Genomic DNA, 27,339 nt, shown 5'->3' on the forward strand with positions numbered 1-27,339 from the left:
AGAAATGATTTATATTCTTTGAAGACATTTAATTATGCAAAACATTATACATAAAGTATTGAAATTACTCTTTCTAATAACAAATTGACATACATAACTTTTTTAGTTTAAGAGAGGTATAAACTAATAATATAATTGTAATACACTTTTAAAAAATATGTAATTATGATAACAAGACACTTCGTTTTTTATGTGTTATATATAATTTGTTGCACGTGAGAAATGTATCTGAGAAGCAATCTAATGGTTGGACTTATTCCTCATGCTTGGACGTGCAACTTCAAATCCTCCACCATACATGCCAGCCTTGGTTTAAAATAGCATACTTTGATATTATCCAAGAAAAAAATGTATGTACTGATAATGTACAAAATTTATTATATCATCGTTCACCATTGATATTTAATTATTGCTGACTTTTCAAAAAAATTAATCCAAATAAAAGATAGATTATAGTGTGTATATATATAAATTTTTACACTGTCAATATACAGATTTTACAAAAAAAAATAAAAGCTAAGTTATCAGTATGGAAATGTATAAGAAGCTTCTGTTGAAAAAATGGACAATGGAAAAAAAAGACCAGTTTCCATAGGAAGAAATAACAACCACGACGTTAGACGTACGTACCCTTGCGAAAAGCGCCTGTAGTTTCTCTCAGCTTCTGATTCCATCCATTGATTCTAGATTATATTTTATAGGACAAGGATTCTCTGTCCCAAAAAAACTTTGTCTCATGTCCTAACCAATCATATTTCCTAAAATAATATAAAATATTAATTTATGTTTTTTATAAAAACAAATTCTAATAAAATAATTCATTTTAATTGATTTGGTACACCATTGGAGACACCAATAGGTATAAGTGATCCTCATCCTATTTTCTAACTTGAGAAAATGACTAAAGTGCTATTACAATGTGAATGTGAAAGTGTGAGTGTGTATTCGGTTTCAATTGGTCTAACTTTATAAATTTCAAGGCTTCTGAAAATGTCTACAACTACAACCCACCCCATGTCAGTTGGTAAGGTTGGAAAATTGTTTGGTTTGCATAGTTATAAAATAGTCGTCACGAATCCACAACTAGAATATTACTTTTATTACACTATTTTTCTTCTTTTGTTTAGAGAATTATGGTATTTATCATCCAAAAAGATTTTGTTGATGTGGTTTGGAACCATGGACTATGATCATCGTCACAGAAAGCTTTCTGAAAACTTAATAACTCACTCACGTTTCTTTCTTTCTGGCTTCTATTGTTGGGATTGGGATTTCTTGAGTGCTCTCCTACTCTTTAGTACTTCTTCCTAAATCCTCACTTTTTTCTCCTTTCTCATATCATATACGTAGAATTAGATTAAACACACAAAAGGTTCCCTTTTTTTTCTTTCTGTTATTATATTTATTTAGTTCAGAATAAGATTTGGTGAAGGGTAAATTGGGAAGAAATGTCTCATCGAGTGGTGACGGCACCGTTTTTGACAAAGACTTATGAATTGGTGGATGATCCAATGACAGATGAAGTGATATCTTGGAGTGAAAGTGGAAACACGTTTGTGGTGTGGAAGCATGCAGAATTTGCAAAAGATTTACTTCCCAAATATTTCAAACATAACAACTTCTCCAGCTTTGTTCGTCAGCTCAATACATATGTATGTTCTCTTTCTCTCTGACTTTTAATTCTTAATTAATACAACTCTTTTCTTCTGTATTTACAAGATGTTGGAAAGAAATTCTTAATGGAAATGGAGAACTGAAACATGTTGTTAATAGTTGGCTATGTGTGCCGTTCTCTGCCAACTGCACCCATCATCGCCATGTGATAAAGTCAAATTCATAAATAGTACATAAAATCTGATAGTAATTAAGTTGAAAGATTGATTCATGGTACAGCCGAAATTTCTATAATGAGCATTAGTTGTCCAACTTTTTTATGTCTTATTGTGTCTCAATATAATGGAAATTTGACACATACTAGAATAGAAAAAAAAATTAAAAAAATATAACATAATATTTTTATGTGATTTGATGAGATGTGATTGTCTTGGGATATGAAGACGGAAAGATTTCGAAACAGGAGATTCTGGTTGAAAGTACTTACCCTTGAAATGATTACTTATTTACTCTTATACGAAAAAATACAATTAGTTATACAACAAAAAAATGATTATTATGACAGTTGACTTTTAATGGAAAATAGCAAAAATATCAACATTGATATCTTATTAAATTATTATTATTAAAAGATAAATACATGTAATTTTTTAAATGATTAAATTATTAATTAACTTTTAATCTTAATCTTCCATTTATTATATGACCAATATATATATACACAAATATAAGAACAAGTTTCACTTGAATAACTATAAATATAACTTTACAAATTTAGTTATTGAAATTAAATATATGTGTAACTATATTTGGATATATTCTTAGGAGAATTAGGTGGACATATTTACTTATTGATTGTTTACATTGTGCAGGCATATTAATCAAACATTCTTTATTTAAAAAAAAAACTAGTCGTAAAAATAGTAAGTGCGTTATTCCAAGTAATTAATGAATAGTGTAAGTTAAGCAATGTCTTAGGTTCATGCACATAAAACATCTAATGTTATTTGTATAGAAAGTTTTAACATCAATAGTCGACATCATTCATTTTTTGAAGAAACATAAGATTGTCATTTGACTCTTCCCACTTTATTGAATTTTGCAAATGGATCCAACAATTCTTCTTCTTATGATTTTACTCTTCTTATTTCTATATAATGAGAAATTCCAAAGTTCTAGATGTCAAGTTATACTATTTAGAGAATGATCCATTCTTTTGAGTTTAAACGTTCTTTTCTCTTAAGTGAGATTAACCACTCACACATTGATTAGAACATATAGATTAAATTTGCTATCTCATTTATATATAGTTTTATATACTATATAATAACTAAGTAATTTTGTTAAGCCACAAAAATTTCATTTATAATTAAAAGAAAAATAACTTGGTAATCAATCATAAATTTGCATATACAAAATAAGCATTTAAAAGTTTTAATAACATCCTCTCAAGCATTAATTTACATATATCAACAACAACTAATTCATTTTTACTTTGGTGCAAAGTAAAGGAAATCAAGATGGTGTTAGATCTCTACAAATACTAAAAAAATAAAAAAATTTATTCTTACGATATTTATTTATTGGAATGAATATACATCAAAATAGATTAATTTCTTAATTTGTGTTTGTTTTTAAATTTGCAGCAATTCCGAAAAATTGTTCCAGACAAATGGGAATTCGCGAACGAACACTTTAATCGAGGCCAGAAGCAGCTTCTCTCCCATATCAAACGTCGCAAGACGAATCTGCCCCCATCATCGGCTCAGCCTCCAGTGATCAGAAAATCTGACGCCAATGATAACTCTCCGTCAAACTCCGGCGCCGACGAGATAGGTTCCATTTCCACCTCCTCCCCCGATTCTAAGAACTCGGGATCAATGGAGGTGACAGATTTATCAAGTGAGAATCAAAAGCTGAAAAAAGATAATGAAAAACTGAGCTTTAATCTGGCACGTGCGAAGAAGCAATGCGATGAGTTGGTTGTTTTTCTAAGGGATTGTTTGATGGTGGGTCCCGATCAAATTAATCGCGTATTGGGAGAAGGGTGTTGTGGCTCCACCAATGAAACGGTGCGTTCTGATGCAGATGAAAATGTGGTAGTTGAAGGTGGTGGTGGTGGTGATGGAGATAGTTTGAAACTATTTGGTGTTTGGTTGAAATATGACAAAAATAATAACAACTATAAGAAGCGAAAGCGTCAAGACCAATTGGACCTTAGTGGGCCTAGCGCAAAGGAATTTAAATCTGTTGTTAACTTTAATGGTGCTACTACTATACTTATGATAAAGAGCAGCAAGGTCTAAAACTGAAGGACCTTGTTGGAACTTTGAAAAGCAAATATAGTGAAAAGGATAAGCCATGATCATAGATTAGTGGGGTTTGCGTTGGGTAAACAGACCAAATGAGCTACCCTTGCTATTACTATTACATGTGTTATATACTTAAATATATGGAAAGCAAATACAATAATCAATGTATGTACTTTTATATTAATGAATGAAGTACGTTGTTAATGGATATTAGTATTCTTTAGTTTGGTTCGATGATGTAGAGGCACTTGGGGGGATCCATAGTGATATAGTTACGAGCTTTTTGTCACATAATAACAACAATGTTCATATATTTATGCTATATGTGGATTCTAATATACTGAGACATTTTTATACTTTTATCTTGTTAAATACAACCCAAATATTTTAGTGCATGGGAGTACAAATAAAATGTATGGGAAATTTTGTTGAAATTGAGGTAAATAATATATATTACCCCTCCTTATTAGAGGACAGTGTAGTTACAATCATATAGGAGGAGGGGAGTATAACTTTTTAAAAGAATAATGGATGTAACTATGTAAGTTTAACTTTTTGCTTTGATGCAAGAGTTGTTTTTGTTTGTTTCCCATATGTATATATGTTCGTACCAGAGACAATCCTGTCCGAACCAGAAATATTCATAGGTATTTGAGGCTAACTTTTCCTGCAATATTTTTCTCATCCATGAGACTCGATCATCGACAGAGAAGGGCTTTACATTTTATATTTTACATTAATGGGCCAGTGTCCAGAATAGGCTTTCGACCTTGTTGCTAATATAGGCCACTATTTGGGCCTATTTGGGAAGAGGCCGCAAATGTTGGGCAGGCCCATATTTGTATGCAGAAAAGAAGGGATAACAAAGGGAAGGAGGAGAAGGAAGAAGAACTAGAATGGGGTCACTGCAAATTCAACCTCGCTTGGTTTCGTCTTTCATGGGAGCTCGTCTCTTTCGCTCCTCAACTCAACACCACCTTCCTCAATTATTCCCTTACAACCAAGGAACCAAACATGTTTCGATGCAGTTATCTCGATCACTTTCTAGCATCACCAATCTCTTATTTAACAGAAGGTATACTATCAATATTAATCAATATTCTATTTTCTATGCAGAAGGTATACTTCTATATTAGACACTAAAACTTGGGAGCTAATGCTAGCTATTTAAGATTAATGGACACCTATTGGTTGCAGAAATGCAAATGAATTAGCTAACAGCAAGCGACAACGTCTGAGGCCTGGAAAGGTTTCTCCGCGGCGACAAGTGCCGAAGGAAATACCACGGCCTCCATATGTCAAATCTAAGATTCCAGCTGGAATGGCGAGTGGGTCTGAAGTGCATGATGAGAATGGGATAGAATGCATGAGAGCTTCTGGAAGGCTTGCAGCACAGGTTCTTCAATATGCTGGCACCTTAATCAAGGTGACTTCCTTAATATGCATATTCTTTATAACTGTAATTTGTAAGTTGTAATAAATACTATAGGTTTTCATTGTTGGCTAAGGCAAGAGATGGAAGTCATAATGTTTTTGAAGAATTGGATTATTGTAATTTATGAAATTTTAGTAGCTTTTATATTGATAGATATGTTTTACTTGAGAAAGATAAAGTTGCTTTTATGTTAGTTTTAACTTCTGTCGACAGCCAGGTATAACAACCGATGAAATTGACCAAGCAGTTCACCAAATGATAATTGATAATGGTGCATACCCATCTCCTCTTGGCTATGGTGGTTTTCCAAAGAGTGTCTGTACTTCTGTGAATGAATGCATTTGCCATGGAATACCAGATTCCCGTGCGCTACAGGTCCTTTTGTACAAGTTCTTGTTCATATGATCATCCTGCGTGAAATGTTTTTTCACATTTTTTTCATTTGCAGGATGGTGATATAGTCAACATTGATGTTACTGTTTTTCTAAATGTAAGAGTTTTCTTTGTCGACTAATTTTGCTTATTCTTTTTTGGTTTGAGATTGAAATAACCATGGAATTTCATTTAATATGAACTTTGCATGGTCCTGTACTCCTGTTACAATTTTGTTTTTGCTTATGCCGTCCTGATAATATAATCAGCAGCAATTTTATATTTACAAAATGGTTGTGCTGTGCTATTTTGTTGGGTTGGGATGGAGGGTTGGTGTAACAAATTGTTATTGTATGCTTTATCCTGTATCAATTCTTGTGAGCTGTAATTCATCCAGCATCTTATTGCATGAATTAAGATCAATTGTTTTTCCCATTCTCTTTAGTTCTGCTAACTGCTGTTGTATCTTTCTAAGATTTGTAAAACTGTAAGCTTTTGCTGAACGAATATATGGATATGACTTGTATAGGGCTATCATGGTGACACATCAGCAACTTTCTTTTGCGGAGACGTTGAAGAGGAGGCCAGAAAGCTAGTCCAGGTACCAATTTGGAACATCGGTATCTGTAGATAGACCATTATTCCCTGTTGTCTACCTTGGAAGTTCTTATCAGATTTAACATGCTCTTTTGTATTTGAGAACCTTTTGATTACACTTTTATTGGAATAGATGCTATAGTTGATGAAATTTAACTGAACTGCCAGTGCCAAAGGAAAGGAACTCAATTAACATGATTCTGTACGAAATTACAAATGAACAAAGATAACAGGAAAAGCTATTGTTTTTAATATAATGTAGAATGTAGACTTATGAAGCACAGCGTGGCCGTTATCTATGTGGATGACTATATCATGTGCAGTCCTAGACCTGCCGAGTTATGTTTTTAGGTTAGATCCTTTGATGAAAATTACATTATGATTATAGTTTTCATGAAAACCACTTAAAATGATAAAGGTGGTTTGGTATGACAGTCAAATATATTCATATAACTAAGTGCATAAATTCCATTGTATATCAGATATTTAAGAATGTCTAACTGTGGTAACACTACGATTTAAAATTGAGCTACTTGGTATTGATACTTGATTCCATTTATTTAATCCATTATATGAAAATCATAATTTCCAACTTACTTCTGCAGCCTGATGTTTCAAACAATTTATATTTGTTGAGATAACATGGTCTTCAGGTCTCTTTTATGCTCAATTGAGCAGTTTCTTTAATTTTAGACCCATAAACACCTATACTATATATTCTTGGAGGCAAGAAGGAAATTTTGGTGTACAGGAGAAGAATAAGAAAACACTGTAAATGCGAAAGGAATGAGGCCCATTTACGGTAATTGGCCCAGTTAGAATTGTTGATGAGGAGAAAATTACTGCTGTGAAGGAGTGAATCCTAACAGAATGGAGCAGGAATGATAAGAGGGATGGGGATTAAAGATTAGTGAAAAGTGGTTCTGTGTGGGATTTGCCATTCCCAAGTCTGGGACTCTCTAATTGCTGAATTTTCCTTCTTTTATTGGCTGTTTCTGTTCCCAGAATCCTTTTCTGATTAAGGAGCTTGGCTCCATTGTTTATCAATTAATAGAGTACCTATTGTTTAACAATTGATATCAATACAGGTAACTAAAGAATCTCTAGATAAAGCAATATCAATATGTGCACCAGGAGTGGAGTTCAAGACAATCGGAAAAACAATCCAGTAAGAAGTTTTTATCATTTCCTTTTCTCTTCCACATTTCCCTATATTTCAGAAAGCCAGAAACTCGCGGACAATATAAGGTCATGTATAGTAATTGTTAATTGCATTGCTTTATACTCAGTGTCACGACCCTTATTTTATACATTTTCACCAATCATGACACTTTTAGGCTCCAAAATTAGCCAGTTCCGTCTCTTAAAAATTGTTTGTACCTATAAAACACTAAATTCTAACACATCCAGAAGAAAGGTTCTTTATGCTATAGAACCATAAGAGAGGGTAAGCTTTCATGGTTCCTTCCTCTGGCATAACTTGAACATTTCCTCCCTAAAGCCTCAAGATATCTCTGTTCAAACGTTTGGGTTTGAACAAAAAAGTTATACTTTATAGGAAACAGACCCTTTTAAGATAAGGAATAAATCCAAAATTCACCCAATCTATAAGGGAAAATATATTTTATGCCTTTTTTGTATATTATATTTGTAATGTCCTAGTGGTTTAGAATGATACAATAATAGGTGGTTTAAGCATGGCCAGAATAAAGGTTCTTTATGCTATAGAACCATAAGAGAGGTTGAGTTTTTTTTGTATATCATGACACTTTTTGTATATTATATTCGTAATGTCCTTGAGTACAATGACAAACGAGCAAGGTTGGAGTAGTTCCTAATGTAGAAATTATAGAATCACGTCTTAGGTGTAAAAATTAGGAAAGATTTAGAGATTAATACTTTGTCATTGGAGATAATATATGACACAGTATTATAATGTTGTTCATTAGTGTAGTAGACCGCATCTAGTGAGACTTAGATTTGGTTGTTGTTTAATTGCTTAAGTGGTGCTAGGTAGAATAAAGGGAAACAGTACCTGGTTTGAACAAAAGAGACTAAATGTAATTCTTATGATTCAACTTTGTTCATTTTTCATCTCTGTCCTCCTATCTTCTTAGGCAATTCCCTCGCTCTTGTATTAATATATGGGTTAGTAGTTGATGATTGGGATTTAAATCAATTGTGATTCTTATTTATATAATGATTCTTAATTGTGATCTTTTCTTTTTTAGTGATCACGCAGATAGATATGGTTATGGTGTTGTCGAAACATTTGTTGGTCATGGAATTGGGCGTGTTTTTCACGCCGATCCAGTTATTCTTCACTATAGTAAGTAGCTCTTACTGTCTACTTCTGTCATTATCAGCTTTATTTCAATTCGCTATTCTTCACCATGTGTTTGAGTTTATTGAATATTTTTGCGGCTTAAGGAATATCTAAGACAGCATATGTGTTTGTCTGTTAATTTAAAAAATGTTATTCATCTTATATTCTAGAAATTATTTAAATTTAGGATCCTTCAAATAATATTCTGTGTCAACTGTTGACAAAAAGAATGGAATAAGTCAGGTTTATACTAAAAAAATATTTCTGATTTAGAAGAAGACTAAGAAAATGAAAATGTTCAAATGTTTTATTTAGTTATTGATATGACATCGTTGGATCCATTTAGCCGATCCTACCTACTAAAATAGAGGCTTGGTTGTTATTGTTGTTTTATTTAATAATTGTTCATTTTTATATATTCAAAAGGTTTTGTTCATTGAAAAAATGGAAAACCTAATTTAAGTAACATTACAGAAGGATTTGATAATCTATTAAATATAACCAACATAATCTTGTATATCTCCTTCAATCTCAAATGATATTCGAAAATGGAAAACAGAAGTCCATGTTCACTTTCACATATCTTTCATCTCTATCTGGAAATATTTCTTGATTTACTTTCACATATCTTGCATAGATCTACCCCATACCCCAAAATAATTTTCGCCTGTTGTATATGATTTCTTTTCTGTCAATGTTTAATCACCTTTATGAATTGTGATTCTAACAATTATTATTATCTTCAGGAAACAATGAACGTGGACGGATGATGCTAAATCAAACCTTTACAATTGGTAATTCTAGTAGTACAATATAGATTGTCACTAACTGTCATGCTTATGATTTGTTGTTTGTGGAACTGGTAACTGTGTCTGTGCATGCCTTTGGTCTAGTATCGTATCCGATACAATACAATAGTATATGGTACATTGGAAATAGATGTCATATATGGGAATACACCTAAACATGTTATCATGAGATATTCAGGACATTGTCATTGATGTACCATCTACCCTTTTAGGTTGATTAGTGTAAATCATCCTCCAAGACAGGTTTTGTTCTATCATTGATGGTAGCTTATTTTTTCTTTGCCTGATAAATTTTGCAGAACCCATGTTGACTATGGGCAGCATCAATCCTGTTATGTGGAATGACAATTGGACAGTTGTGACAGAAGATGGAAGTCTTTCAGCACAGTTTGAACACACCATCCTGATAACCGCTGATGGAGCCAAGATTATGACTCAATGCTGATAGATGCAACAGTTAATTTTTATGGATAAGCCCCATACTGAACATTTATTATTGAAGTCCAAATGATTCAATCACTTCTAAATCAAAAAGATCATGTTGGAAATCACCCCAAAGAAGAAAAAGGTACACGCTGGAGGATGTCCAATTTTTTGTTGATATTGTCTCTTATCTGTTGTATTGTTGCTGCAGTTTATTTTATACTGTTTTACATGCTGCAATTAATAATTGATACCTATTCTTTTACGTCCTTTTCATTTTTTGGGGGATAAAACTGGGTGTGGGTTGGGGTTTGACATGAAAGATAGTTGTATGTAGAGTCTGTACTTAGCAGCTTTATATGAAAGAGATATAATTTGTTCATTTGAAGTGCTCTATTTTTTGGTTGAGATATTCTCATATAGTATTTTTTGTTCATTTGGTCTCCATTTTCAAACTTTCTTTTAACGGAAAAGGAGATTAAGGTTAAGATCATCATATGCTAATGGCATGGGTTCTTGATTCTTTAAACCATAGTTTATGCTTTTAGGTTTAGTTTTACCATCATAGTTATACTTGTAAAGGAAAAGATTAAAACTTTGATTCTTAAAATTAAACCGCAAATTTTGCTGAAAATAGAAACAGACAGTAAGGTAAAGGGGTTTCAAGTGGTACATGTTTGATTCCCTTAAGGAATGTGCAGACAATGAAGATGAAGGCTGCCAGTTCATTTTCCTAGGTTAATTCTTGTTCTTTGTTCTTCGTTCTTACTCTTCACACCTTCCTTTTCTTTCTTTCATTCAAAGAGATGTGGGGGCGTATGGGACGATTTTGGTAGAGATGGTAATTTAGGCTATTCGGATGAATTTTGGTTGGTTCAGTTTGGGTTTTAGCCTAGGCAAAACTACATAACTCAATATTGGGCCTATTTTAACTAGATTATATGATGAAGACCTCCGTCCCATGTCTCAATTTGGGACCATATGTGTGTCCCATAAAAGTGGGTCACTCCATTAGTCTCTATGTGTCATTTCTTCTAATTAGAAAAAATATATTTTAGTTATAATAAAGTATTTTTTTATCAATCAAAAGAAATGATATATGAAGTGACATATTTTTTGGGACAGAAGACGTCTTGTCCTCAATTTCTATCTAAACTAATATAAACGTGTCATTTAATTAGAAAAGGTATAAAAACATAAATAATATTTTATGAGTAAAGTTTACAAAACCCTTTAAACATTATGTGTTTTGCAAATAGACACCATAACCTATTTTTTCTTCCTAATTACTTCTTAAACTTTAGTATTGGTGAAATTGATTCTTACCTACATACAATTTTAAATTCTAATTAATTATTCAATGTTTTAAACTTTGTTTTCCAGACTTATGTGAACTTATATTTGGATGCAAACACGTCTGTTAATGGAAGATGGAGTTGTATTTGTTTTCCCAGACTTAAGTTTTGTTACAAACTTCAACATAGCTTGCTAATTAACATTGAGTAGAGTTTAACATTAACAAGGAATAAAATTACTAAAACACATTTTTTTAAAAGCAGTGTTAATCTTTAATTTTGTTCTAGTGCTTAACATGAAACTAAGTAGAAAAATTTAAGCGTCAAAGAGTGCGGTTAGTCTCTGATTTCTAACGTACTTGGTTTGTTACAATTATTATTTTGTTTTCTTTGATTTGCTCTTCTAATATGTGTGCTATTACAAATTATTTATGTATTAATTTCAATTTCATTATAAGTAATTTAAAATTGTATATATATGTATGAACAAATTTCACAAATAGTTAAATTTTAAGGAGTAATTGGAAAGAAAAAATAGTTACGATATCCACTTGTAAAATACATAAAGTTTAAAAGGATTTTATGAAATTTTCCCATATTTTATATTATTTAGTATAATGAATAGAAAATAGAGAACGAGTCCTTTTCATATAGGGATCCTTATTGGTTCCGTCCTCTTTCAATGGGACAAAACAACCATGCAATGAGCCAATTGGCTGAGATAAATCGTCTGGTTCTAGGATTTCACAAATGAGAAATAAATTATATAATATTAGTATATGAGTTTTATGTACTATTATTGTATTATTCAAAACCATTAATGTTTAATCATAAAAAAAGTAATACAAATAAATGATAAATAATATATTATTTATGTATAATTTTCTACCGTACTGATATTACATTTTCACGAAAACTGATAGGTATTCACCAATTCTCAGTGATATTTACATATGAATATTGAATAATTGTGTTAAGGGGGTTCTGCCGTTGACTTAGCCAACACTTAAAGGGGTTAATGCTACTCATAAAAATTATAGGGTTTTTATTCTTTGGGGATAAATGTCTTATGGCTAATTAAACATTAGATTATAACTTGAATTTTGTGGACTTTGAAATTCAGCAAAAACAATTTTCACTTATATCTTACTGGAAAATTCAATTCAAAGCTCGAATACAATTAAGCAAATCAATAAAGATATAAATAAAGTATTGACAGTATCATTCATTTCCCATCTTGTGTGTTGGACTTCCTCAGTTTCCTTTCCGCGGAGAGTAGTTTTGCAAACCTGAAAGCATAAATAATCTTTTTTTAGTATTGAAGGTGAAGTTTTTCAATTTCTATTTTTCTAGATTCAAACTTCATTTCAAATTAAATAATTAAATAGTAAACCGAACCTTTTGAGTTCTTGTTCATTGGTGCCTTTATTTTGAACTGGTTCATATAGACCAGTATCTAGATTCACTCTTGTAACTCTTTTTTTCAGTAACTGCTCACCCACCTTTACCAGATTATCCATATTCTCTTTGGTAGATATATCTATAGAAGCTAAATCCCCACATAATGTATCGTCCTGTTAGAAACAAACAATGAGTTATTAGTATAAATTGTATAGGCACTAATCTATTTTATTCATTCAAATAAATAATTCACACCACGTGTTAAGACATATATTCCATAATATATCGTCATATACTATGTCCCGAATCTTGTTATGCACTAATTAAAACATGTTATGACAATTAAAAAATTTAAATGTTCAATCTTTTATTTTTGTTTTATTGTTATTGGTGTGAGACAATGTTTGAGACAAGATTTGAACTACCAAATATTTGTTCATTAATTAACGTGATTTACATTTAGTAACTGAAATTTTCTTTGCCTCAAACATAAGTTAAGTACATAATTGTTCAAATATAAGAAACTCAATCACAAGTTAGGAAATGCCTACATGATTGTGCAAGCTTTTATTTACATCCATGGGTTGTGTTGTACGATTAACATGAATTAATCAGTTTAGTCCAAATAATTAATACTATTTGTTTAGTTTGTAAGTAATCCTCTAGTAGTGCGTTAATTGTAAAATAACCAATACTATCTGTTTAGTTTGTATATAATCAACAAGTTACCTAAACTATTTTCTTAAACAGCGCGCAATGTAACATTTTGTCTCTGACCTATTTGTTTGTGTTAATTTTGTACCACACTGAATTTACTAAGAACTTTGTGATGAAAGTTAAAGGGGTGCAACCTATGATTTATGGAGGACAATATTAAAATTTAGAAAGCTACTTGGAGTTCAAATTCTTGGAAGAAAATTATGATAGTTTTTAGTTTATTTATTTATTTGCTTAAGTAATAAATGAATATTTCATGTGGACTTAGGAATAGATTGATTAAATCAAATGAGATAAAATTAAGAGGGTGGACAACTACAATCAAGGATTCAAGTAAAGATAGATTTGTTTTGACCAACAACTTAGTCAAACATTATCTTTTCAACAAACCAAACAGATTAGATTAGATCTTATCTATTTGATAATTTAGGATTTTAAATTTCATTATCTTCACATTATCTTAGAATTAGTTAGGATTTTTGTTTGCATTTCAGATTTGATTAAATATGATATTATCTTTTAGTATTTAAAGATAATTAGGATTTTATCTTTAGACTTATCTTTAATTTATTTCAGCCAAGGTAGATTGCATATTTATAACTTTGCTTATTCATTAATAAAATCAAGTTTAATTTTGAGAAAACCTCATGTTTATTTTAGTTGAGAGAATTCTCCTAAAAATCTCCATTATTGGTTGTGACCACCATTGATGAATTTTTATCAAGCTTCTTAGCTTATGGCGAGTAACGCTAGCTTATGGCAAATAACACTAGCTTATTGCTCGTGGCGCTTCCCCTTTTAATTTTTTCCATTTCCCTAACCAAAACAACCAAATTCCCAGTCATTCACCAAAACCTAATTACAACTTAATAAGCTCAAGACTTCAACTTAAAACAATCCATAAATTAAATGCAACCCGTTTACGTTGTCATCACTTTGCATGGAAATTATAGTATATAACTAATAGCTCATTAGCAACCTTATCTACGTACTAGGGTAACTTACTTGTATTCGAAGGTAGTTGTCTTGAGAATGAAGTGCACTAAAAACAACACAGTTGTGATAGTCAACCATATCACTGTTTGCTTCATTGAAACAATCTATAATTGGAACTGATCCAGAGTTGAATAACCAAGTTAAACCTCCCCATTTAGCCACCACCCTAGCATCATACTTGTGCTCACTCCTTTTTGATCCAGTCCCTATTGAAATAACAAGAAAACGATCATAGTCCAATGGGTTTATTTTCCCACCTGGTTTCCTTAGGAGTTGCTTTGTCACTTCTCTCATTGCAACTAATGTCTGCAAAATAAATAAGTAAATCATCATCATCATCACCACATGTTCAACAATTGCCTCACTATATTATATTGCTAACATTATTACATGTTAAGAACAAGCTTACCGGATTATTTGCAACCACTGCACCATCGATAAGATTGAATTCTTTGATCACTTTGCCTTGTTCATCTTGTTTTGTGAAATAGTGAGCTGGTAAAAAAGTTGGAGCAGCCGAAGTAGCTATGCAAATATCTGATATTGGAACATCTAAAGCTGGCTCTGTTGCCAACTACATGAGATGATTGAACTCACAATTATACTTCCTTGACATTCAAAACAGTTCTATATAGACAATTATACTTCAAGTTTGTAGGTCAAACTTTGACAACTTTCGACTAAATAAAAAGGAAATGATAGAAGTTTGATGTGCAATTTTGGGAGTAAATAAAAGTGTTGAAGTTCTAATCAATGACCTGATAGGAGGAAAATATGGTTGGCTGAAGTTTCTTAACGTCAAAAGTTGGGATAGCAATGTTTGTCAAGGTTTGACTCAATGTTATGCCCCCTAAAGTATTTCTTAGCAGCTCGTGTAGATACTTCCCATCATACTTAGATCCTGTCAAAGCCTTCACTATGTTTGTAAATGCCGCAAACATTCCCCTGCATGCACGTCAAAGATATATGTATAAGATAATAACAATATCCATGTACACATGCATATAAGGTAATAATAATTAGTATGGTAGACCTTCTCTGATAAAAAATTGTAGGACAGTATTCGAGGTAAAATGGAACTATATCTTTGGCAGCAAATAAAGGGCGATTTTTGGCCTTTGGATCAGGAGTTGCTAACATAGAAGCAATAATGCCTCCTGTGCTTGTCCCTGCAAATACATCAAAGTAATCTGAAAGCCTTGCATCCTCACCGTCTATCTCCTGTATACACATATATATATATATACATGATCAAAAATATTTATTAGGTTTTTTTAAGGCAAATTTACTTTTGTAGTGCAATTTGACTACAAATTTACGTCTATAGTGTAAATTTTTCGTTTATTACAAGACTAGTATAGCTTTTTATAAATCGGCAACCAAATGCACGATTTGTGTAATTTTTTTCTCTCAGATCCACCTAACTCGGCAACACTGCCGGAGTTTTATTTTTTTAAGAATTCCAATGGAAATCGGGCATTTCCATCAAGTTTTTCAACACATTTCAATATATATAAATCGTCATTCTTGTTGGAGTTTTAGGTTTAGGAAAATCTATAAATCCTGGTTCCTGAATAATCGTCACTTACATTGAGTTTTTTAACACATTTCAATATATAAATCGACATTGTCATTGGAGTTTTATGTGTATGTGAAATCGGCCCTAGCAATCGAGAACAAATTTCTTTGCATTGCTGATTTAGCTAGGAAATTAAAAATTTATATACATAAAACTCTATTGCCAGGGCCGATTTCACATAACATAAAACTCCAACGACAATGCTGATTTATATATTGAAATGTGTTAAAAAAACTCCAATGAAAAATGACGATTATTCAGGAACAGGGATTAAAAATTTCCTACACCTAAAACTCCAACAAGAATGACGATTTATATATATTGAAATGTGTTGAAAAACTCCAATGGAAGTGTCGATTTCCATTGGAATTCTTAAAAAAATAAAACTCCGATAGTGTTGCTGAGTTAGGTGGATCTGAGAGAATTTTTTTTACACAAATGTGCATTTGATTGCCGATTTATAAAAAGTTATTAATAAATGAAAAATGTACATTATAGACGTAAATTTGTCATTTGTAGTCAAATTGCACTACAAAAGTAAATTTGCCTTTTTTTAAGGGTATGTTTGTTCTATGTGCAGTTTTTTCTTGGAGATATAGATATATTAACCTGAAGTTGAGACTCTAGGTAGGCAAGAATAACACCAGGAATGATTCCTCTGATGCCTCCTCCATCAATGCTAAGAACTGTGATGATATTCCCACAGTTTCCAAGCTGATTTTTGGATGAAGATGTTGAATTTTCCATGGCTATTAGAAAACTAAAATCAACACAATTGATAAACAAAAGTGAGTATGAAGAACTTAGTTCTTTGAGGCTCCTTGTAGCACTATATTATTACTATATATATATATATATGTATGTCAACATACATAGTAAGTTAGAATCTTATCAAAATTAAAGCCATGTCAAGTGGTGTATTCCATGTATAATTCACGCTAAACATGAGACCATGACAACTTTATCATTATGTTTTATTTATTTCAATTATTTTGATTTTATTATATTATATTATATTTTTGAGCTGGTTTTCAGTTTAAAATTAAGCATGAGATATTGGGGAGTGGGGGTATATTCATGTGTAAAGAGTAGCATCAAATTAGTGATGAACGTTAATCGTCACAATTATGTCGTGGAACGGTGGAAGACACGATTAAAGACAAAAAATAATGGTTCGTCCAACCCAAAAAACAGAGAACTTTGAGTCTCTGGCTGTATATACACGCTATATGCACTAAATAAGCAATTATGTGTCTTTACTGGCCTTAGGTTGTAATGCAGGTGATTCATGCGTCTGTGTTTGGCCTTCTTGTTGTATCATATGTTTCTCGATCAGCACTGATTCACACATGTGTAGAACAGGGATCAAATGTCCCACTTTTTTGTGTCTTATTATATCTCAATCTAATAAAAAATTGACATATATTTAAAAATAAAATTAAAATAACATTTTTTATATTATTTGGTGGAATATGATTGATTTTGGATATGTGGATAGAAAGTTTTGTGATATAGGATCTTATTTCTTTATGTGTATGGGTTGGGGTGATCTTGTTTAGGATTTGGGTGTTATATATTGCAATCTTACTTTGTATTATGTATGTGAATACAGTTGTACTTAATTCATTGTAATATAATTTCCTCACTGATCGGGTCCTTAAATCTTGAATGTTAAATCTTTTAATTTGGATCAAAATAAGTCTCTTAGCTTTTAAAGTGAAGTATTTAGTGTATTGAAGTTTGTAACTTAACTTTTTTACTTGCATATGTTTTAAGAAATTCAAAGTTTCAGCCATGTTTAAAAAATAATTATACTATATTTTTATACACATGGTTAAACTTACTTTAATTTAAAAGTTTATTTTTCTTAGAAACAAAACCTCCTTAGGTAAGATTTAAGATATTTAAGTTACAAAATAGATACTTATAATTCATAAAATAATTAGGAAGAATAAGTTAATAATAGTACAATTGTCATAATTCAAAATATTTTATTCATAATAAAACAAGAAAAAGGTGAAAACAATTTTTTTTAAAAAGAAAACATAACACATATATCATAACCATAAATATTATATCCACGACAAATGTAAAAATTTGGATTAAATGTACCAAACTAAATACTAGTATAATATCAGAGCTTGCTAACAAAACAATATAATTTAGGCCATTTTTATATACAAATATTATAATATTAGGGCTGCTTAAGAAAATAATATAATATTAGGGCCTTATATATATATATTTGGGCCGTTACGATGTCCCCATCTAAGATCCAACTATAGGATTTCAATTTTCAAGATACTGAAATGCTTATTTCAAGTGATCTCTCGATATATTCGTCAATGAATACCATCACCGGCCAAAACAAATGTAAAAGAAATCCCAATCTCGTTTCCAGAAAACGAATCTGAAATGAGGTTAATTTTGGGTTGAAAGTTGAAACTAACAAGGTTATTGATAAATAAAAATAGAATAAGAATAGTTGGAGCTCAAAAGCATCATAAATAAAAAGTCAAAATTTAAACACCAGAGTAAAATTTTGATTAAGAAATATCATTTCATGAACCTAAAGTCACATGGTTTTCCTACTTTGCTTGTTTTGTTACAGCACCGCCACTATACACTGTAAATTTGCTTTGTTATTATTTTAACTTAATACTAAATAATAATAGTAATAACATAATAAAGAATTAAAGACATTGCTAAGCAAATCTGGAAAAGAAAATAGGAAGAGAGAGAAAGAAAAAGTGAATATATTATATAGTTAGAAAAGTGAGAAGAGAGCAGCATAGGAATTAGGATTGTTGTTGTGTTGTTGGTCTTCTGAGTTGGCTTTTATGCAAACAAACTCCAAAGCTGAACCCTTTCTTTCTTTCTTCTTCTCTTTTTTTCTCAATTCCTACTTACACATAAACACTTTCTACTTCTTCTTCTGTTTCCACAACAACAATGGTTGAGGACACGAGTTTCTTCTGCAACAAGGTACTTCCTAATCTCTCTCTTTGTAATGCTTCTTCTATATTATTTACTCACTTCAAGCTACTCTCATCTTTTAAATAATGTGCTTATTATTTCACTACTTCCCTCATCTCTCAACTTCTTTTAACTTTCTACACTATTTGTTGAAATGTTGCAACTTTCAAGCATACTTAGGAGTTTTCTCTCTTTTTTGTAATTTTTTCCCTCATGTTTATCCTCAACTGTGACGGAAATAGGGTTTAAAGAAAAATGGTGTGAGACAGGGGAAGAATTAGTGACACTGATATGGGATGAAAAATGGCTCCTTTGAGCTACTTTACATGTTTCGATCTGGGTTATTATTAGAATTTGGGGGCTTATTATTCAGCATCATATATGTTTATTCATGGGTTAAGGGATGGTGTGAATCAGCTCTTCTGCTATTGAGAGGACTGAAAGTTCAAAGCTTGGAGAAATTAATTGTTAGGACTTAGGACTTAGGACTTAGGAGAGAGTCCTTAATGTCACAATGCCCTACACCCACGGGTTAGTGTCATAACAATGCTGTGCGATGGTACCTTGGTCCAATACTAAATGTGTATCTTTTCAGTGCATGAAGGTCCCATTTGGTTATGCATACTTACCCCATGCAAGAGGACAAATCTGAGGATTTGAACATGTGACTTCTAAGTCACATGCAGCAACCTTACCGTTGTATCAAAGCTTACCCTCGTCTTACTAGAACCAATGGGCGACTCAGTACACAACCCTACCCTGACAAAGGAAGAGAATATTTCCAGTATTTGAACCTATGACCTCTAGGTCATAAGGCAAACAACCTTACCGTTTTGTTAGGCTCACCCTCTTTAGAACCAATGCTTGTAATGAGTTTCACTGTTACTGGTTTTCATCAATTTGTTCTATATGAGTAATATTTTTATAAAGCAATATTAGTATTTTATTTATTTTTATTTGATATAGGTTGGAGTATTTGATACTAGATTCAACAACAATTTGATTGTATATATTCCTATTCACCTTCTTATGAGTTTTGGCATTTTGGGTCAGTTTATGCATTTGATTTGGTACCCTTTGTCCCATTGAATGTCATATAGTATTAGTAACTTCTTTCCTGGTTTGGATTGCAGGATATTCTCATTGCAAAGCCTCCAAAGAAATCACGAATGTTATTAAGGACGGCCGTCTTAATGTTTTTGATTGTATGCAGCGTCTTTATCTTCTCAGTGTGCCTAAAGCAGATAAGCACCCATGCTAGGACTAAATTTTTGGAGTTGAATGTCGTTGAGAAGCCTTCTCAGAGTAGAGAGAAGCTAATAGATATACCTTACCTACATTATCCCATACCTGTATCCTTTAGCAGGTAATAGGAAGTTCCTGTGAATCATTATCATTTGGCTTTGATTAGGACTTGCTGATTTCCTTTGTTCGTTGCCAGGAATGAGTGTGCTCATAATTCCGTACTATTCTTTGCCATATTGTCCAATCAGAGGTCAGGCAGTGGATGGTTCGAGACCCTTTTGAATAGCCACATTAATGTTAGCTCAAATGGAGAAGTATTTTCTGTTCTACAGAGAAGGAAAAATGCTTCTTCAATTTTACAAATTTTAGATAAAGTTTACAATTTGGACTGGCTCAATAGTGCTTCGAAGAATGAGTGCTCTGCTGCAATTGGCTTAAAGTGGATGCTTAATCAGGTACAAATTTGTTTGTTAAGTCTTCTTCTAAGTGTCGGCAACACACTTACCCAACATTCATTGTTGTTAATGTTAGTCCAAAGGCTTATGGGCTTTTGTGGCCTTTTCGCTGAAGAGACTGTATGAACTTTTGTTCATTATTAAGTGTCAAGGGATTGTGTATATTTTATGCTGTTGTTTTTATGCATTAGTGTCTGTAGTTGTAGATATCACATGTCAGTCATAAAATATATTCTGGACTATTGACTCATTGGTTGAAAACTGAAGTTCGTCTGTCACGTTCTCTTGAACTTAATTTTTTGTTATAGATGATTCAATAGTAAGAAAAAAACATGGTTACCATTATTTACATTAGCAGGCATAGTTACCTTCTGCATTAGGCTTGTCTGCAGTGTAATTAAACACCTTGTGCAACTTCCTTATATTTCTGGTCTGGAGCACTTAAGTTAAACTTAAGCCCAGGATGCTTAATTTCAGGAACATATTTTCTTTCCGGTCTCTTGAATGAATATTGTTTCTCATTTTATTACTGTAAATTGTGATCATTGGCTAAATAGAGCTACATGATTAGACATTAACATACAACAACCAAGCCCTTTCTAGCCAGGTGGGGTTGGCTAAATGGATGAAACGACTCCATAATGTTATATCATAAATAATGGCCAGAGACAAACTGTTTACCTCTAATAATTGGACATAAACATCAAGCCGTGAATTTTGCAGTGCAAGTGTTCTGTTTGATAGAAGTAGTAGAAAGTTTACCAGAAGGAATTGTGATAGATTCATCCATAATCTTAGTGAGTAAATCGTATTGAGAAGGGAGAACAATATTATGTGAATATAGATAAACATCAGTGTCTATATCCTTCTACAGTACAACTATATCTACTTGCAACAGGAATGGGGTCAAAACATTTTATTCTCCAAATGTCCTCACTTGGGGGTCATAATATAGTTGTTATATCTTAGAATTTTTTAAAGTATTAATTTCGAAATCAATCTCATATTTACCCGAGTCTCTATTCTCCCTTTTCTTCCTTCCAAAGCTAAAATATTGTGATTCAACACCACTCATGAAGTGACTAATTATCATTCCTTTATATATGATCCACTGTGGTATGTTTCACACGAAATCGTGCTCCATCTTCAAGGTTACCTACATGTTAACCTGTTTCATCTTCCTCTTTGTGTGTTGCTCTTGAGAATTTTTATAACTTCACCGAAGAAATGCAGTGTTAAGAACATATGGTTGAGAATTTCTAGTTTCTTTTCATAAGTGCTAAAATTCAAAGATGCCGGTTGGATTTTTTTATTTCATTGACTTTGGTCCACCTTGTGTTAAAATGCACTTCTACAGTTACTTTGGGAAACATTAAAATGCAAGCAGCCACCTTTAGTGAGTTGTGACAGACCTTTGGATTGAAATTTTCTTGTGGGTATAAAAATTGGTTGAATTTGGCGTGTGTTGTATGCTTCTATTTTTCAACCCTTCCCCTTTTTTTGTTCACATCCATCAAGTTTATGTTGATCTTAGATCTGAGTATTGAGTTGTAAGAATCAAGAATTCTTATGGTTCTATGCAGGGATTAATGGAGCATCATAAGGAAATTGCAGAATACTTCAACCGTAGAAGAGTTTCTGTTATATTTCTTTTCCGGAGAAACTTACTACGTAGGATTGTATCACTTCTTGCCAACTCCTATGATAGTTACGCTAAACTATTAAATGGAACTCATAAATCGCACGTACACTCTGCAGAAGAGGTCTCTCCATCCTCTTTTTTTTTCCTTTGATAACTCTTAAATGCATGAAATGAAACTCATATTTGGTTTCTTTTTAGGCTGATATTCTTTCAAAATACAAGCCTACCATAAATTCAACATCCTTACTAGACGACTTGAAGGATATGGAGATAAGAGCTGCAAAGGCTTTAGAATACTTCAACAGTACTCGGCATATGATCCTGTACTATGAGGATCTTGTGAGGAATCCCAATGTAAGGATCCTAAATCTTTTACTGAAAGCTGCAACAAATTTCCTTTCCGGATGTAATATGATCACAATTTACCATTAGTAACTTACTGATATATTTTTATGCTACAATGGCTCATGCTTATTTTTCAAACTATTCTTTCTCAATTTAAGCTTTATGCTTTTATGTGAACCTTGTATTATAGTTATGTCGTATCGTATAATTTTTTTAGATTTACCATATGCCCAGATTCATGTTAGTTGTAGTATCTGTGTTTGGTGTATCTGTTCTTCCTGGTATTGGGAATCAATCAGTGATGTGCTGTAAAGAGAGTGAGAGAAGATAGAGAATGAGAAAACAGAGGAAGTAAAGTAAATGAGAAAGAATCTGAGAAGTTGTATTTGCATGAATGAGAATAGTTGATAGTTACATTGAGTTTACAGTACTTATATCTCAGTACATTCAATGAATCTAGCCAGAAATAAGGTTAGGTTAGGTCTATTTAGTCGTGATCTCTAACTAATATACAAACAAGTGCCACATCAACATAATTAACTAGTTACATAGAGTACAATACTTGTTCAGCACCTAGCTTATAATGGCAAATGTAGGATAGCCTTCTTTATTTCCTATCACCATTCACTTTTCAGTATGATCAATGGGATTCACTGTTTGGGTTTCTTGCAGATGCTAAAAGATGTGCAAGAATTTTTAGGATTGCCACCGATGGAGTTAACGAGCCGCCAGGTTAAGATACACAGAGGACCATTGTCAGATCACATTCAAAACTGGGATGATGTTAGAAAGACGCTGAATGGAACTGATTATGAAAGTTTCCTTGAAGCTGACTATTAGTCCTAAGGACTTGTGATTGTTGTAAAGGTGTAAATATCAACTTCACTGATGATTTTTTCCTGGCAAAGTCTCGGGAGTTTGATGGTTTGTTTGTGAGTTGGTTTTTGGAGACTAATGAAGGAAAATGAAAGACTTGAGAGTCAAAAAATATATTTGTAGTTTGATTCTTAAGTTTTCCATTATACTTCATTTTCGTCCAAAACTTAATTCACAAATAAACGCGAAGGTATTTTGGTTTTGGATCTGGAATGTTGCCTAGGAATTCTGATTCATTTTTTGGTGACCAGCACAACATGCTAATTAGATCAACTCTTTGTTGATGATATGTGTTGATGCCTTCTGTTAGTTTGTAAATTGTCTTAGTTTATTTCCTAAGTGAAAATGTATATGCCATTAATTGCGACATAGTTAATTATTTTAAAGTAAAGATGAGCATTTGATGAATGTGATGTATATGCCATTTAATTAATTCACTGATCATTTTTTAAAATATATTTTTTATGAATATGAAATTAAACACATTCATGCAAACCAATCAGGCTTCTTGCTGGACGACACACTATTTATTTGAATGATATAAATTAATTAAATTTAATTTTAACAACATATACCTAACATTGTTTAAATCTCAACCAAAAGATAAGGAATTAGAAAATGTGTCATATCAAATAAATATCTTTTATTATTGTTCTTTGTGTGAGACAAGATATGAAATAATAAATCTGATCTGAGAATTAAAATGTTGTGAAACTTAATAACTACAAAATTGTTAATAAGTATTTTTAGAATATTCTTTAAAGAATCAAAAAAGTAATTTGATGTTAAAAAGTTGGTGTGTTTAAAATATTAATAAATTTTGAATTTAGTTTTCTGTTTATGGTAACTAACCGTACCTTAAGAACTACAACTAGTAATTCAGTTGTAGCTTACAACTGACAATCTAAGAATTGAATTTTAGCATTGCACGTGCCTAACAAAAAAGCTGCAACTACAGTACAAAAATAATGAAAGAAACTAACATTTTAATTATGATACAAGATTTATATTATGAGTTTTTTTTTGTGTTTAAAAAAACATTTGGGTCTAGGAAAATACTCACCTCAACATTGTCAGTTGCAATCTTAGTTGGAAAGATGAGTTTGTGTCTAAGTGAAAATCCTAATGGAGACCCACATAGGACAGAAAGTGAGAAACAACATACCAAATGAATAACGATTAATTATAAATTATAATCCTTTGAATGAAATTTATTCCATTATTTTTTCCCAGATGATTTTGATACTCAAATTTTCAGCTATGCAGTTTTGTTCCCATGTTAAATTTATGTCTAAGAAATAATAGAGATAGACAAGGTTGCAAACAACCAACATAACCATGAAATATTCAACTTTATGTGGATTGAAGTATCACATATTCTCCTTAAAATTTACCATTTTAATAATATTTTCTTGTGGTGCCGTTTAAAAAACCATGATATTAATAATCTCATAGCTTTTAAGCATTTTATATTATTATTGAAGGACTAAAATTGCATAACTAATATTCTCAGATCCATAGCAAATTTTACACGTACTAAAATATAAGGGATGAAAAATGCATTTAAGGCTAAAAATAATAAAAGTAACTTTGATGAACACACAAAAGTTACATTATTATATTAAATGAAAAGTTGCATTGTTAAAACACAAAGTTATACTATCACAAAGTTACCGATGTATTATAAATTATACTTGCATTTAGTTAGTTGTGAATTTATACAAAAATATATTGATAGAATGTCCTAGTGTAAATGTTAATAGGGTTGCATGACATATGAAGTGTGAACCAACATCAACGGACCTAAACCCTAAAAATGCACTCCAACACTTTCCTTTACTTTTATTCCTTGACTTAACCAATACCCGAAATTGGTTACTGGTTACATTTTCCTAATAATAATAATAATAATAATAATAATAATAATAATAATAAACTATTTAAAAATGATAGGATGAAAAACTAGGGAAAAAACAGTCTCAATTACTGAATTATCTTTTTCAATGTCTTTAAAAACATTCCAACAGTAAACAAAAGTCGACATATAAAAGAAACGTCATTACGTTTGACAGAACCCAAATTTCCTTTTTGAAGATTTTTCTCATAAAAAGTCATTTGTCCCACTGCAAAAACTCAGATTAATTAAATCAAGGAGAATATACTCAGATAAATTGAACCCATGACTAAAAGTGACAAAATGTAACCAATCTCAAAATTTTAAAATAAACCCATCAAATTGCTTGCACGTTCCTCTGTTACATCAAAATAGTAGTTCTAAAATTACACTCCACTTGTATTCCAACTGGGCAATTTGATTAATATAGTATGGGAAGTGACACCATACCTACACCCTACCCATTTTAATGCTCATATAGTTACATCTTTTCTGCATGTGACCCCCATACAGTAACGATCTCAACCTTAAACAGCTTGGATGGTCATAGAATCTCTTATGAATTTCAGGTCATGTGAATTTCTATAGACATATAAAGTGAACTGTGCAAAAGTGCAAAAACACCAGTTAATTTGCATCAGATATGCAAATTAACTATTGATGATGTAAGTCCAGTATATTCTATGATATAGGCCATAGGCAAGCACATGTTCAAACAAAGTAAGAGAATATGTCAAAAGGTTGAAGACTTCACTTCCCACTACTTAGGAGACGACACATATAGGGCCCACTACGCGCACTGTTCCTTGAACTGTCTCTATAAATGTGACCTCAACGAGACTGTGTCTAAGCAACTCAATTACATGCTTCTTAGCTTGCATACCTAGCTAGGTACCCACTTTCATGCTTAGAATTTTTTGTTCAACATAGTCTTTGGTTGCTATTTTTGTTGCTTTTTGAAGCAACCTTAGCATAAATTTGCATAGTCCCCAATATGGCCCAAAACAAGTTTTTATTCTCTTTGATTTTGCTTGCATTGATTATTTTCTGCCAAGGATTCCAGTCCATAGAAGGAAGATATCTGAAGTCTGACCAAGAGGATAACGTGCATGGTGGCATTTCAACAACAAATGCACCTATTCTTACAAACGTGTCTTCACCAAAGCTTCCCAGTGAAGAGAATGGTGCAACAACTGTGGTGCCACCACCTCCGGGTCACGGTGTTGACAATTTTAGGCCAACAGAACCAGGTCACAGTCCCGGAGTTGGACACTCCGCTCACAACTAAACTGTGCCAGGAGTTTAAATACATATAGGATGGTGTCATTGGCTAGCTATTATAAGCTATATAATATGTTGGTGCATGGTTTATTTTCACAACATATGTTTCTTGTGGACGAAAAGAGAGGAGAAAAAGAAGTAAGAAAAATATAGTATTGATGATTAGTATTCGTGTATTGAGTGTGTATTAGATTTAGAAATTATCATTAATCACTATTAATTGTTCGCACGGTCCTGCATTTGAAACTCGCCTGGTATGTAATAATTATGTCCAATGAAGCACCAAATAAAGACAATTTCATGATTTTCACTTAAAGTTAGCAGCCGTGTGTGTTATATTAGTTCAAAATGTATCACTTTATTTATAGTGGATGAGCTGGGTTGAGCTCCACTCCTTTACTGAAAAACTAAAGAAAATAAGTAGAGAGAAATAGTAGAGAAAATAAGTGAGAAGATTGAGAAAAATGAGAAATAAAATAATTTTTTGTAATGTTTGATATAAAAGAAGAATAAAAAAAAATAGTTATTTTATTTTCTTAGTTTTTTGTTTGGTTGGATAAAATGTTAGAAGACAAAGTTGGTCTTATATTTTAATGACAAAAAATATCCTTAAATAAGGAAAAGAAAAGAAATATTTTTATTTTATTATTAATTAAAATAAAGGCTATATTTTTAAGTTATAATTTTTTGTCATAATTTCAATTGTTTTTAATTAATACTTTTTATACCTAAGACACATTTATGTATGA

The 27,339-nt window shown here is 31.8% G+C and overlaps 4 protein-coding genes and 1 long non-coding RNA gene across 8 annotated transcripts; 3 read left to right on the top strand and 2 right to left on the bottom strand.

Annotated features, from left to right (window-relative positions):
- Positions 888 to 4,160, top strand: LOC109348644 (heat shock factor protein HSF24). Of its 3 annotated transcripts, none has more exons than XM_019589155.1 (3): positions 888 to 1,297; positions 1,411 to 1,652; positions 3,261 to 4,160. In XM_019589155.1, the coding sequence occupies exons 2-3, from the start codon at positions 1,449 to 1,451 to the stop codon at positions 3,918 to 3,920; spliced, it is 864 nt and encodes a 287-aa protein (XP_019444700.1). In that variant the 5' UTR covers positions 888 to 1,297; positions 1,411 to 1,448; the 3' UTR covers positions 3,921 to 4,160. The 3 variants fall into 3 exon arrangements, with proteins under 3 accessions (XP_019444700.1, XP_019444701.1, XP_019444699.1); XM_019589156.1 differs by having other exon boundaries at positions 888 to 1,024; XM_019589154.1 differs by lacking the exon at positions 888 to 1,297 and having other exon boundaries at positions 1,317 to 1,652; positions 3,261 to 4,159.
- On the top strand, positions 4,777 to 10,270 carry LOC109348642 (methionine aminopeptidase 1D, chloroplastic/mitochondrial). The gene is made up of 9 exons (XM_019589150.1): positions 4,777 to 5,001; positions 5,124 to 5,352; positions 5,575 to 5,736; positions 5,810 to 5,851; positions 6,263 to 6,334; positions 7,419 to 7,498; positions 8,562 to 8,659; positions 9,403 to 9,450; positions 9,765 to 10,270. The coding sequence occupies exons 1-9, from the start codon at positions 4,823 to 4,825 to the stop codon at positions 9,908 to 9,910; spliced, it is 1,056 nt and encodes a 351-aa protein (XP_019444695.1). The 5' UTR covers positions 4,777 to 4,822; the 3' UTR covers positions 9,911 to 10,270.
- On the bottom strand, positions 9,457 to 27,339 carry LOC109348645. Its single transcript, XR_002107767.1, has 3 exons — positions 27,328 to 27,339; positions 19,335 to 19,340; positions 9,457 to 9,616 (listed from the first exon to the last, which is right to left on the bottom strand). It is a non-coding gene; the product is annotated as an uncharacterized LOC109348645 (long non-coding RNA).
- LOC109348641 (patatin-like protein 1) lies at positions 12,359 to 16,784 on the bottom strand. The gene is made up of 7 exons (XM_019589149.1): positions 16,486 to 16,784; positions 15,331 to 15,518; positions 15,056 to 15,242; positions 14,707 to 14,871; positions 14,307 to 14,603; positions 12,582 to 12,757; positions 12,359 to 12,472 (listed from the first exon to the last, which is right to left on the bottom strand). The coding sequence occupies exons 1-7, from the start codon at positions 16,621 to 16,623 to the stop codon at positions 12,409 to 12,411; spliced, it is 1,215 nt and encodes a 404-aa protein (XP_019444694.1). The 5' UTR covers positions 16,624 to 16,784; the 3' UTR covers positions 12,359 to 12,408.
- Positions 18,660 to 23,498, top strand: LOC109348643 (nodulation protein H-like). Of its 2 annotated transcripts, none has more exons than XM_019589153.1 (6): positions 18,660 to 18,861; positions 19,986 to 20,218; positions 20,294 to 20,411; positions 22,136 to 22,315; positions 22,393 to 22,548; positions 23,212 to 23,498. In XM_019589153.1, the coding sequence occupies exons 1-6, from the start codon at positions 18,829 to 18,831 to the stop codon at positions 23,377 to 23,379; spliced, it is 888 nt and encodes a 295-aa protein (XP_019444698.1). In that variant the 5' UTR covers positions 18,660 to 18,828; the 3' UTR covers positions 23,380 to 23,498. The 2 variants fall into 2 exon arrangements, with proteins under 2 accessions (XP_019444698.1, XP_019444697.1); XM_019589152.1 differs by having other exon boundaries at positions 18,661 to 18,861; positions 20,294 to 20,552.

Source organism: Lupinus angustifolius, chromosome LG06 (assembly GCF_001865875.1).
Source record: "Lupinus angustifolius cultivar Tanjil chromosome LG06, LupAngTanjil_v1.0, whole genome shotgun sequence".
NCBI lineage: Eukaryota > Viridiplantae > Streptophyta > Magnoliopsida > Fabales > Fabaceae > Lupinus > Lupinus angustifolius.

Bases quoted from the DNA above. Each gene is read 5' to 3' on its own strand.
- LOC109348644 (XM_019589155.1), top strand. From the start codon at position 1,449: ATGTCTCATCGAGTGGTGACGGCACCGTTTTTGACAAAGACTTATGAA. The intron at 1,653-3,260 runs GTATGTTCTCTT...TTAAATTTGCAG, and splicing joins TTCGTCAGCTCAATACATAT to CAATTCCGAAAAATTGTTCC.
- LOC109348642 (XM_019589150.1), top strand. From the start codon at position 4,823: ATGGGGTCACTGCAAATTCAACCTCGCTTGGTTTCGTCTTTCATGGGA. The intron at 6,335-7,418 runs GTACCAATTTGG...ATATCAATACAG, and splicing joins AGGCCAGAAAGCTAGTCCAG to GTAACTAAAGAATCTCTAGA. The intron at 7,499-8,561 runs GTAAGAAGTTTT...TTTCTTTTTTAG, and splicing joins ACAATCGGAAAAACAATCCA to TGATCACGCAGATAGATATG.
- LOC109348641 (XM_019589149.1), bottom strand. From the start codon at position 16,623: ATGGAAAATTCAACATCTTCATCCAAAAATCAGCTTGGAAACTGTGGG. The intron at 15,243-15,330 runs GTCTACCATACT...ACGTGCATGCAG, and splicing joins ACAATTTTTTATCAGAGAAG to GGGAATGTTTGCGGCATTTA. The intron at 14,604-14,706 runs GTAAGCTTGTTC...TTTATTTTGCAG, and splicing joins CAGTGGTTGCAAATAATCCG to ACATTAGTTGCAATGAGAGA.
- LOC109348643 (XM_019589152.1), top strand. From the start codon at position 18,829: ATGGTTGAGGACACGAGTTTCTTCTGCAACAAG. The intron at 20,553-22,135 runs GTACAAATTTGT...GGTTCTATGCAG, and splicing joins TAAAGTGGATGCTTAATCAG to GGATTAATGGAGCATCATAA. The intron at 22,549-23,211 runs GTAAGGATCCTA...GGTTTCTTGCAG, and splicing joins ATCTTGTGAGGAATCCCAAT to ATGCTAAAAGATGTGCAAGA.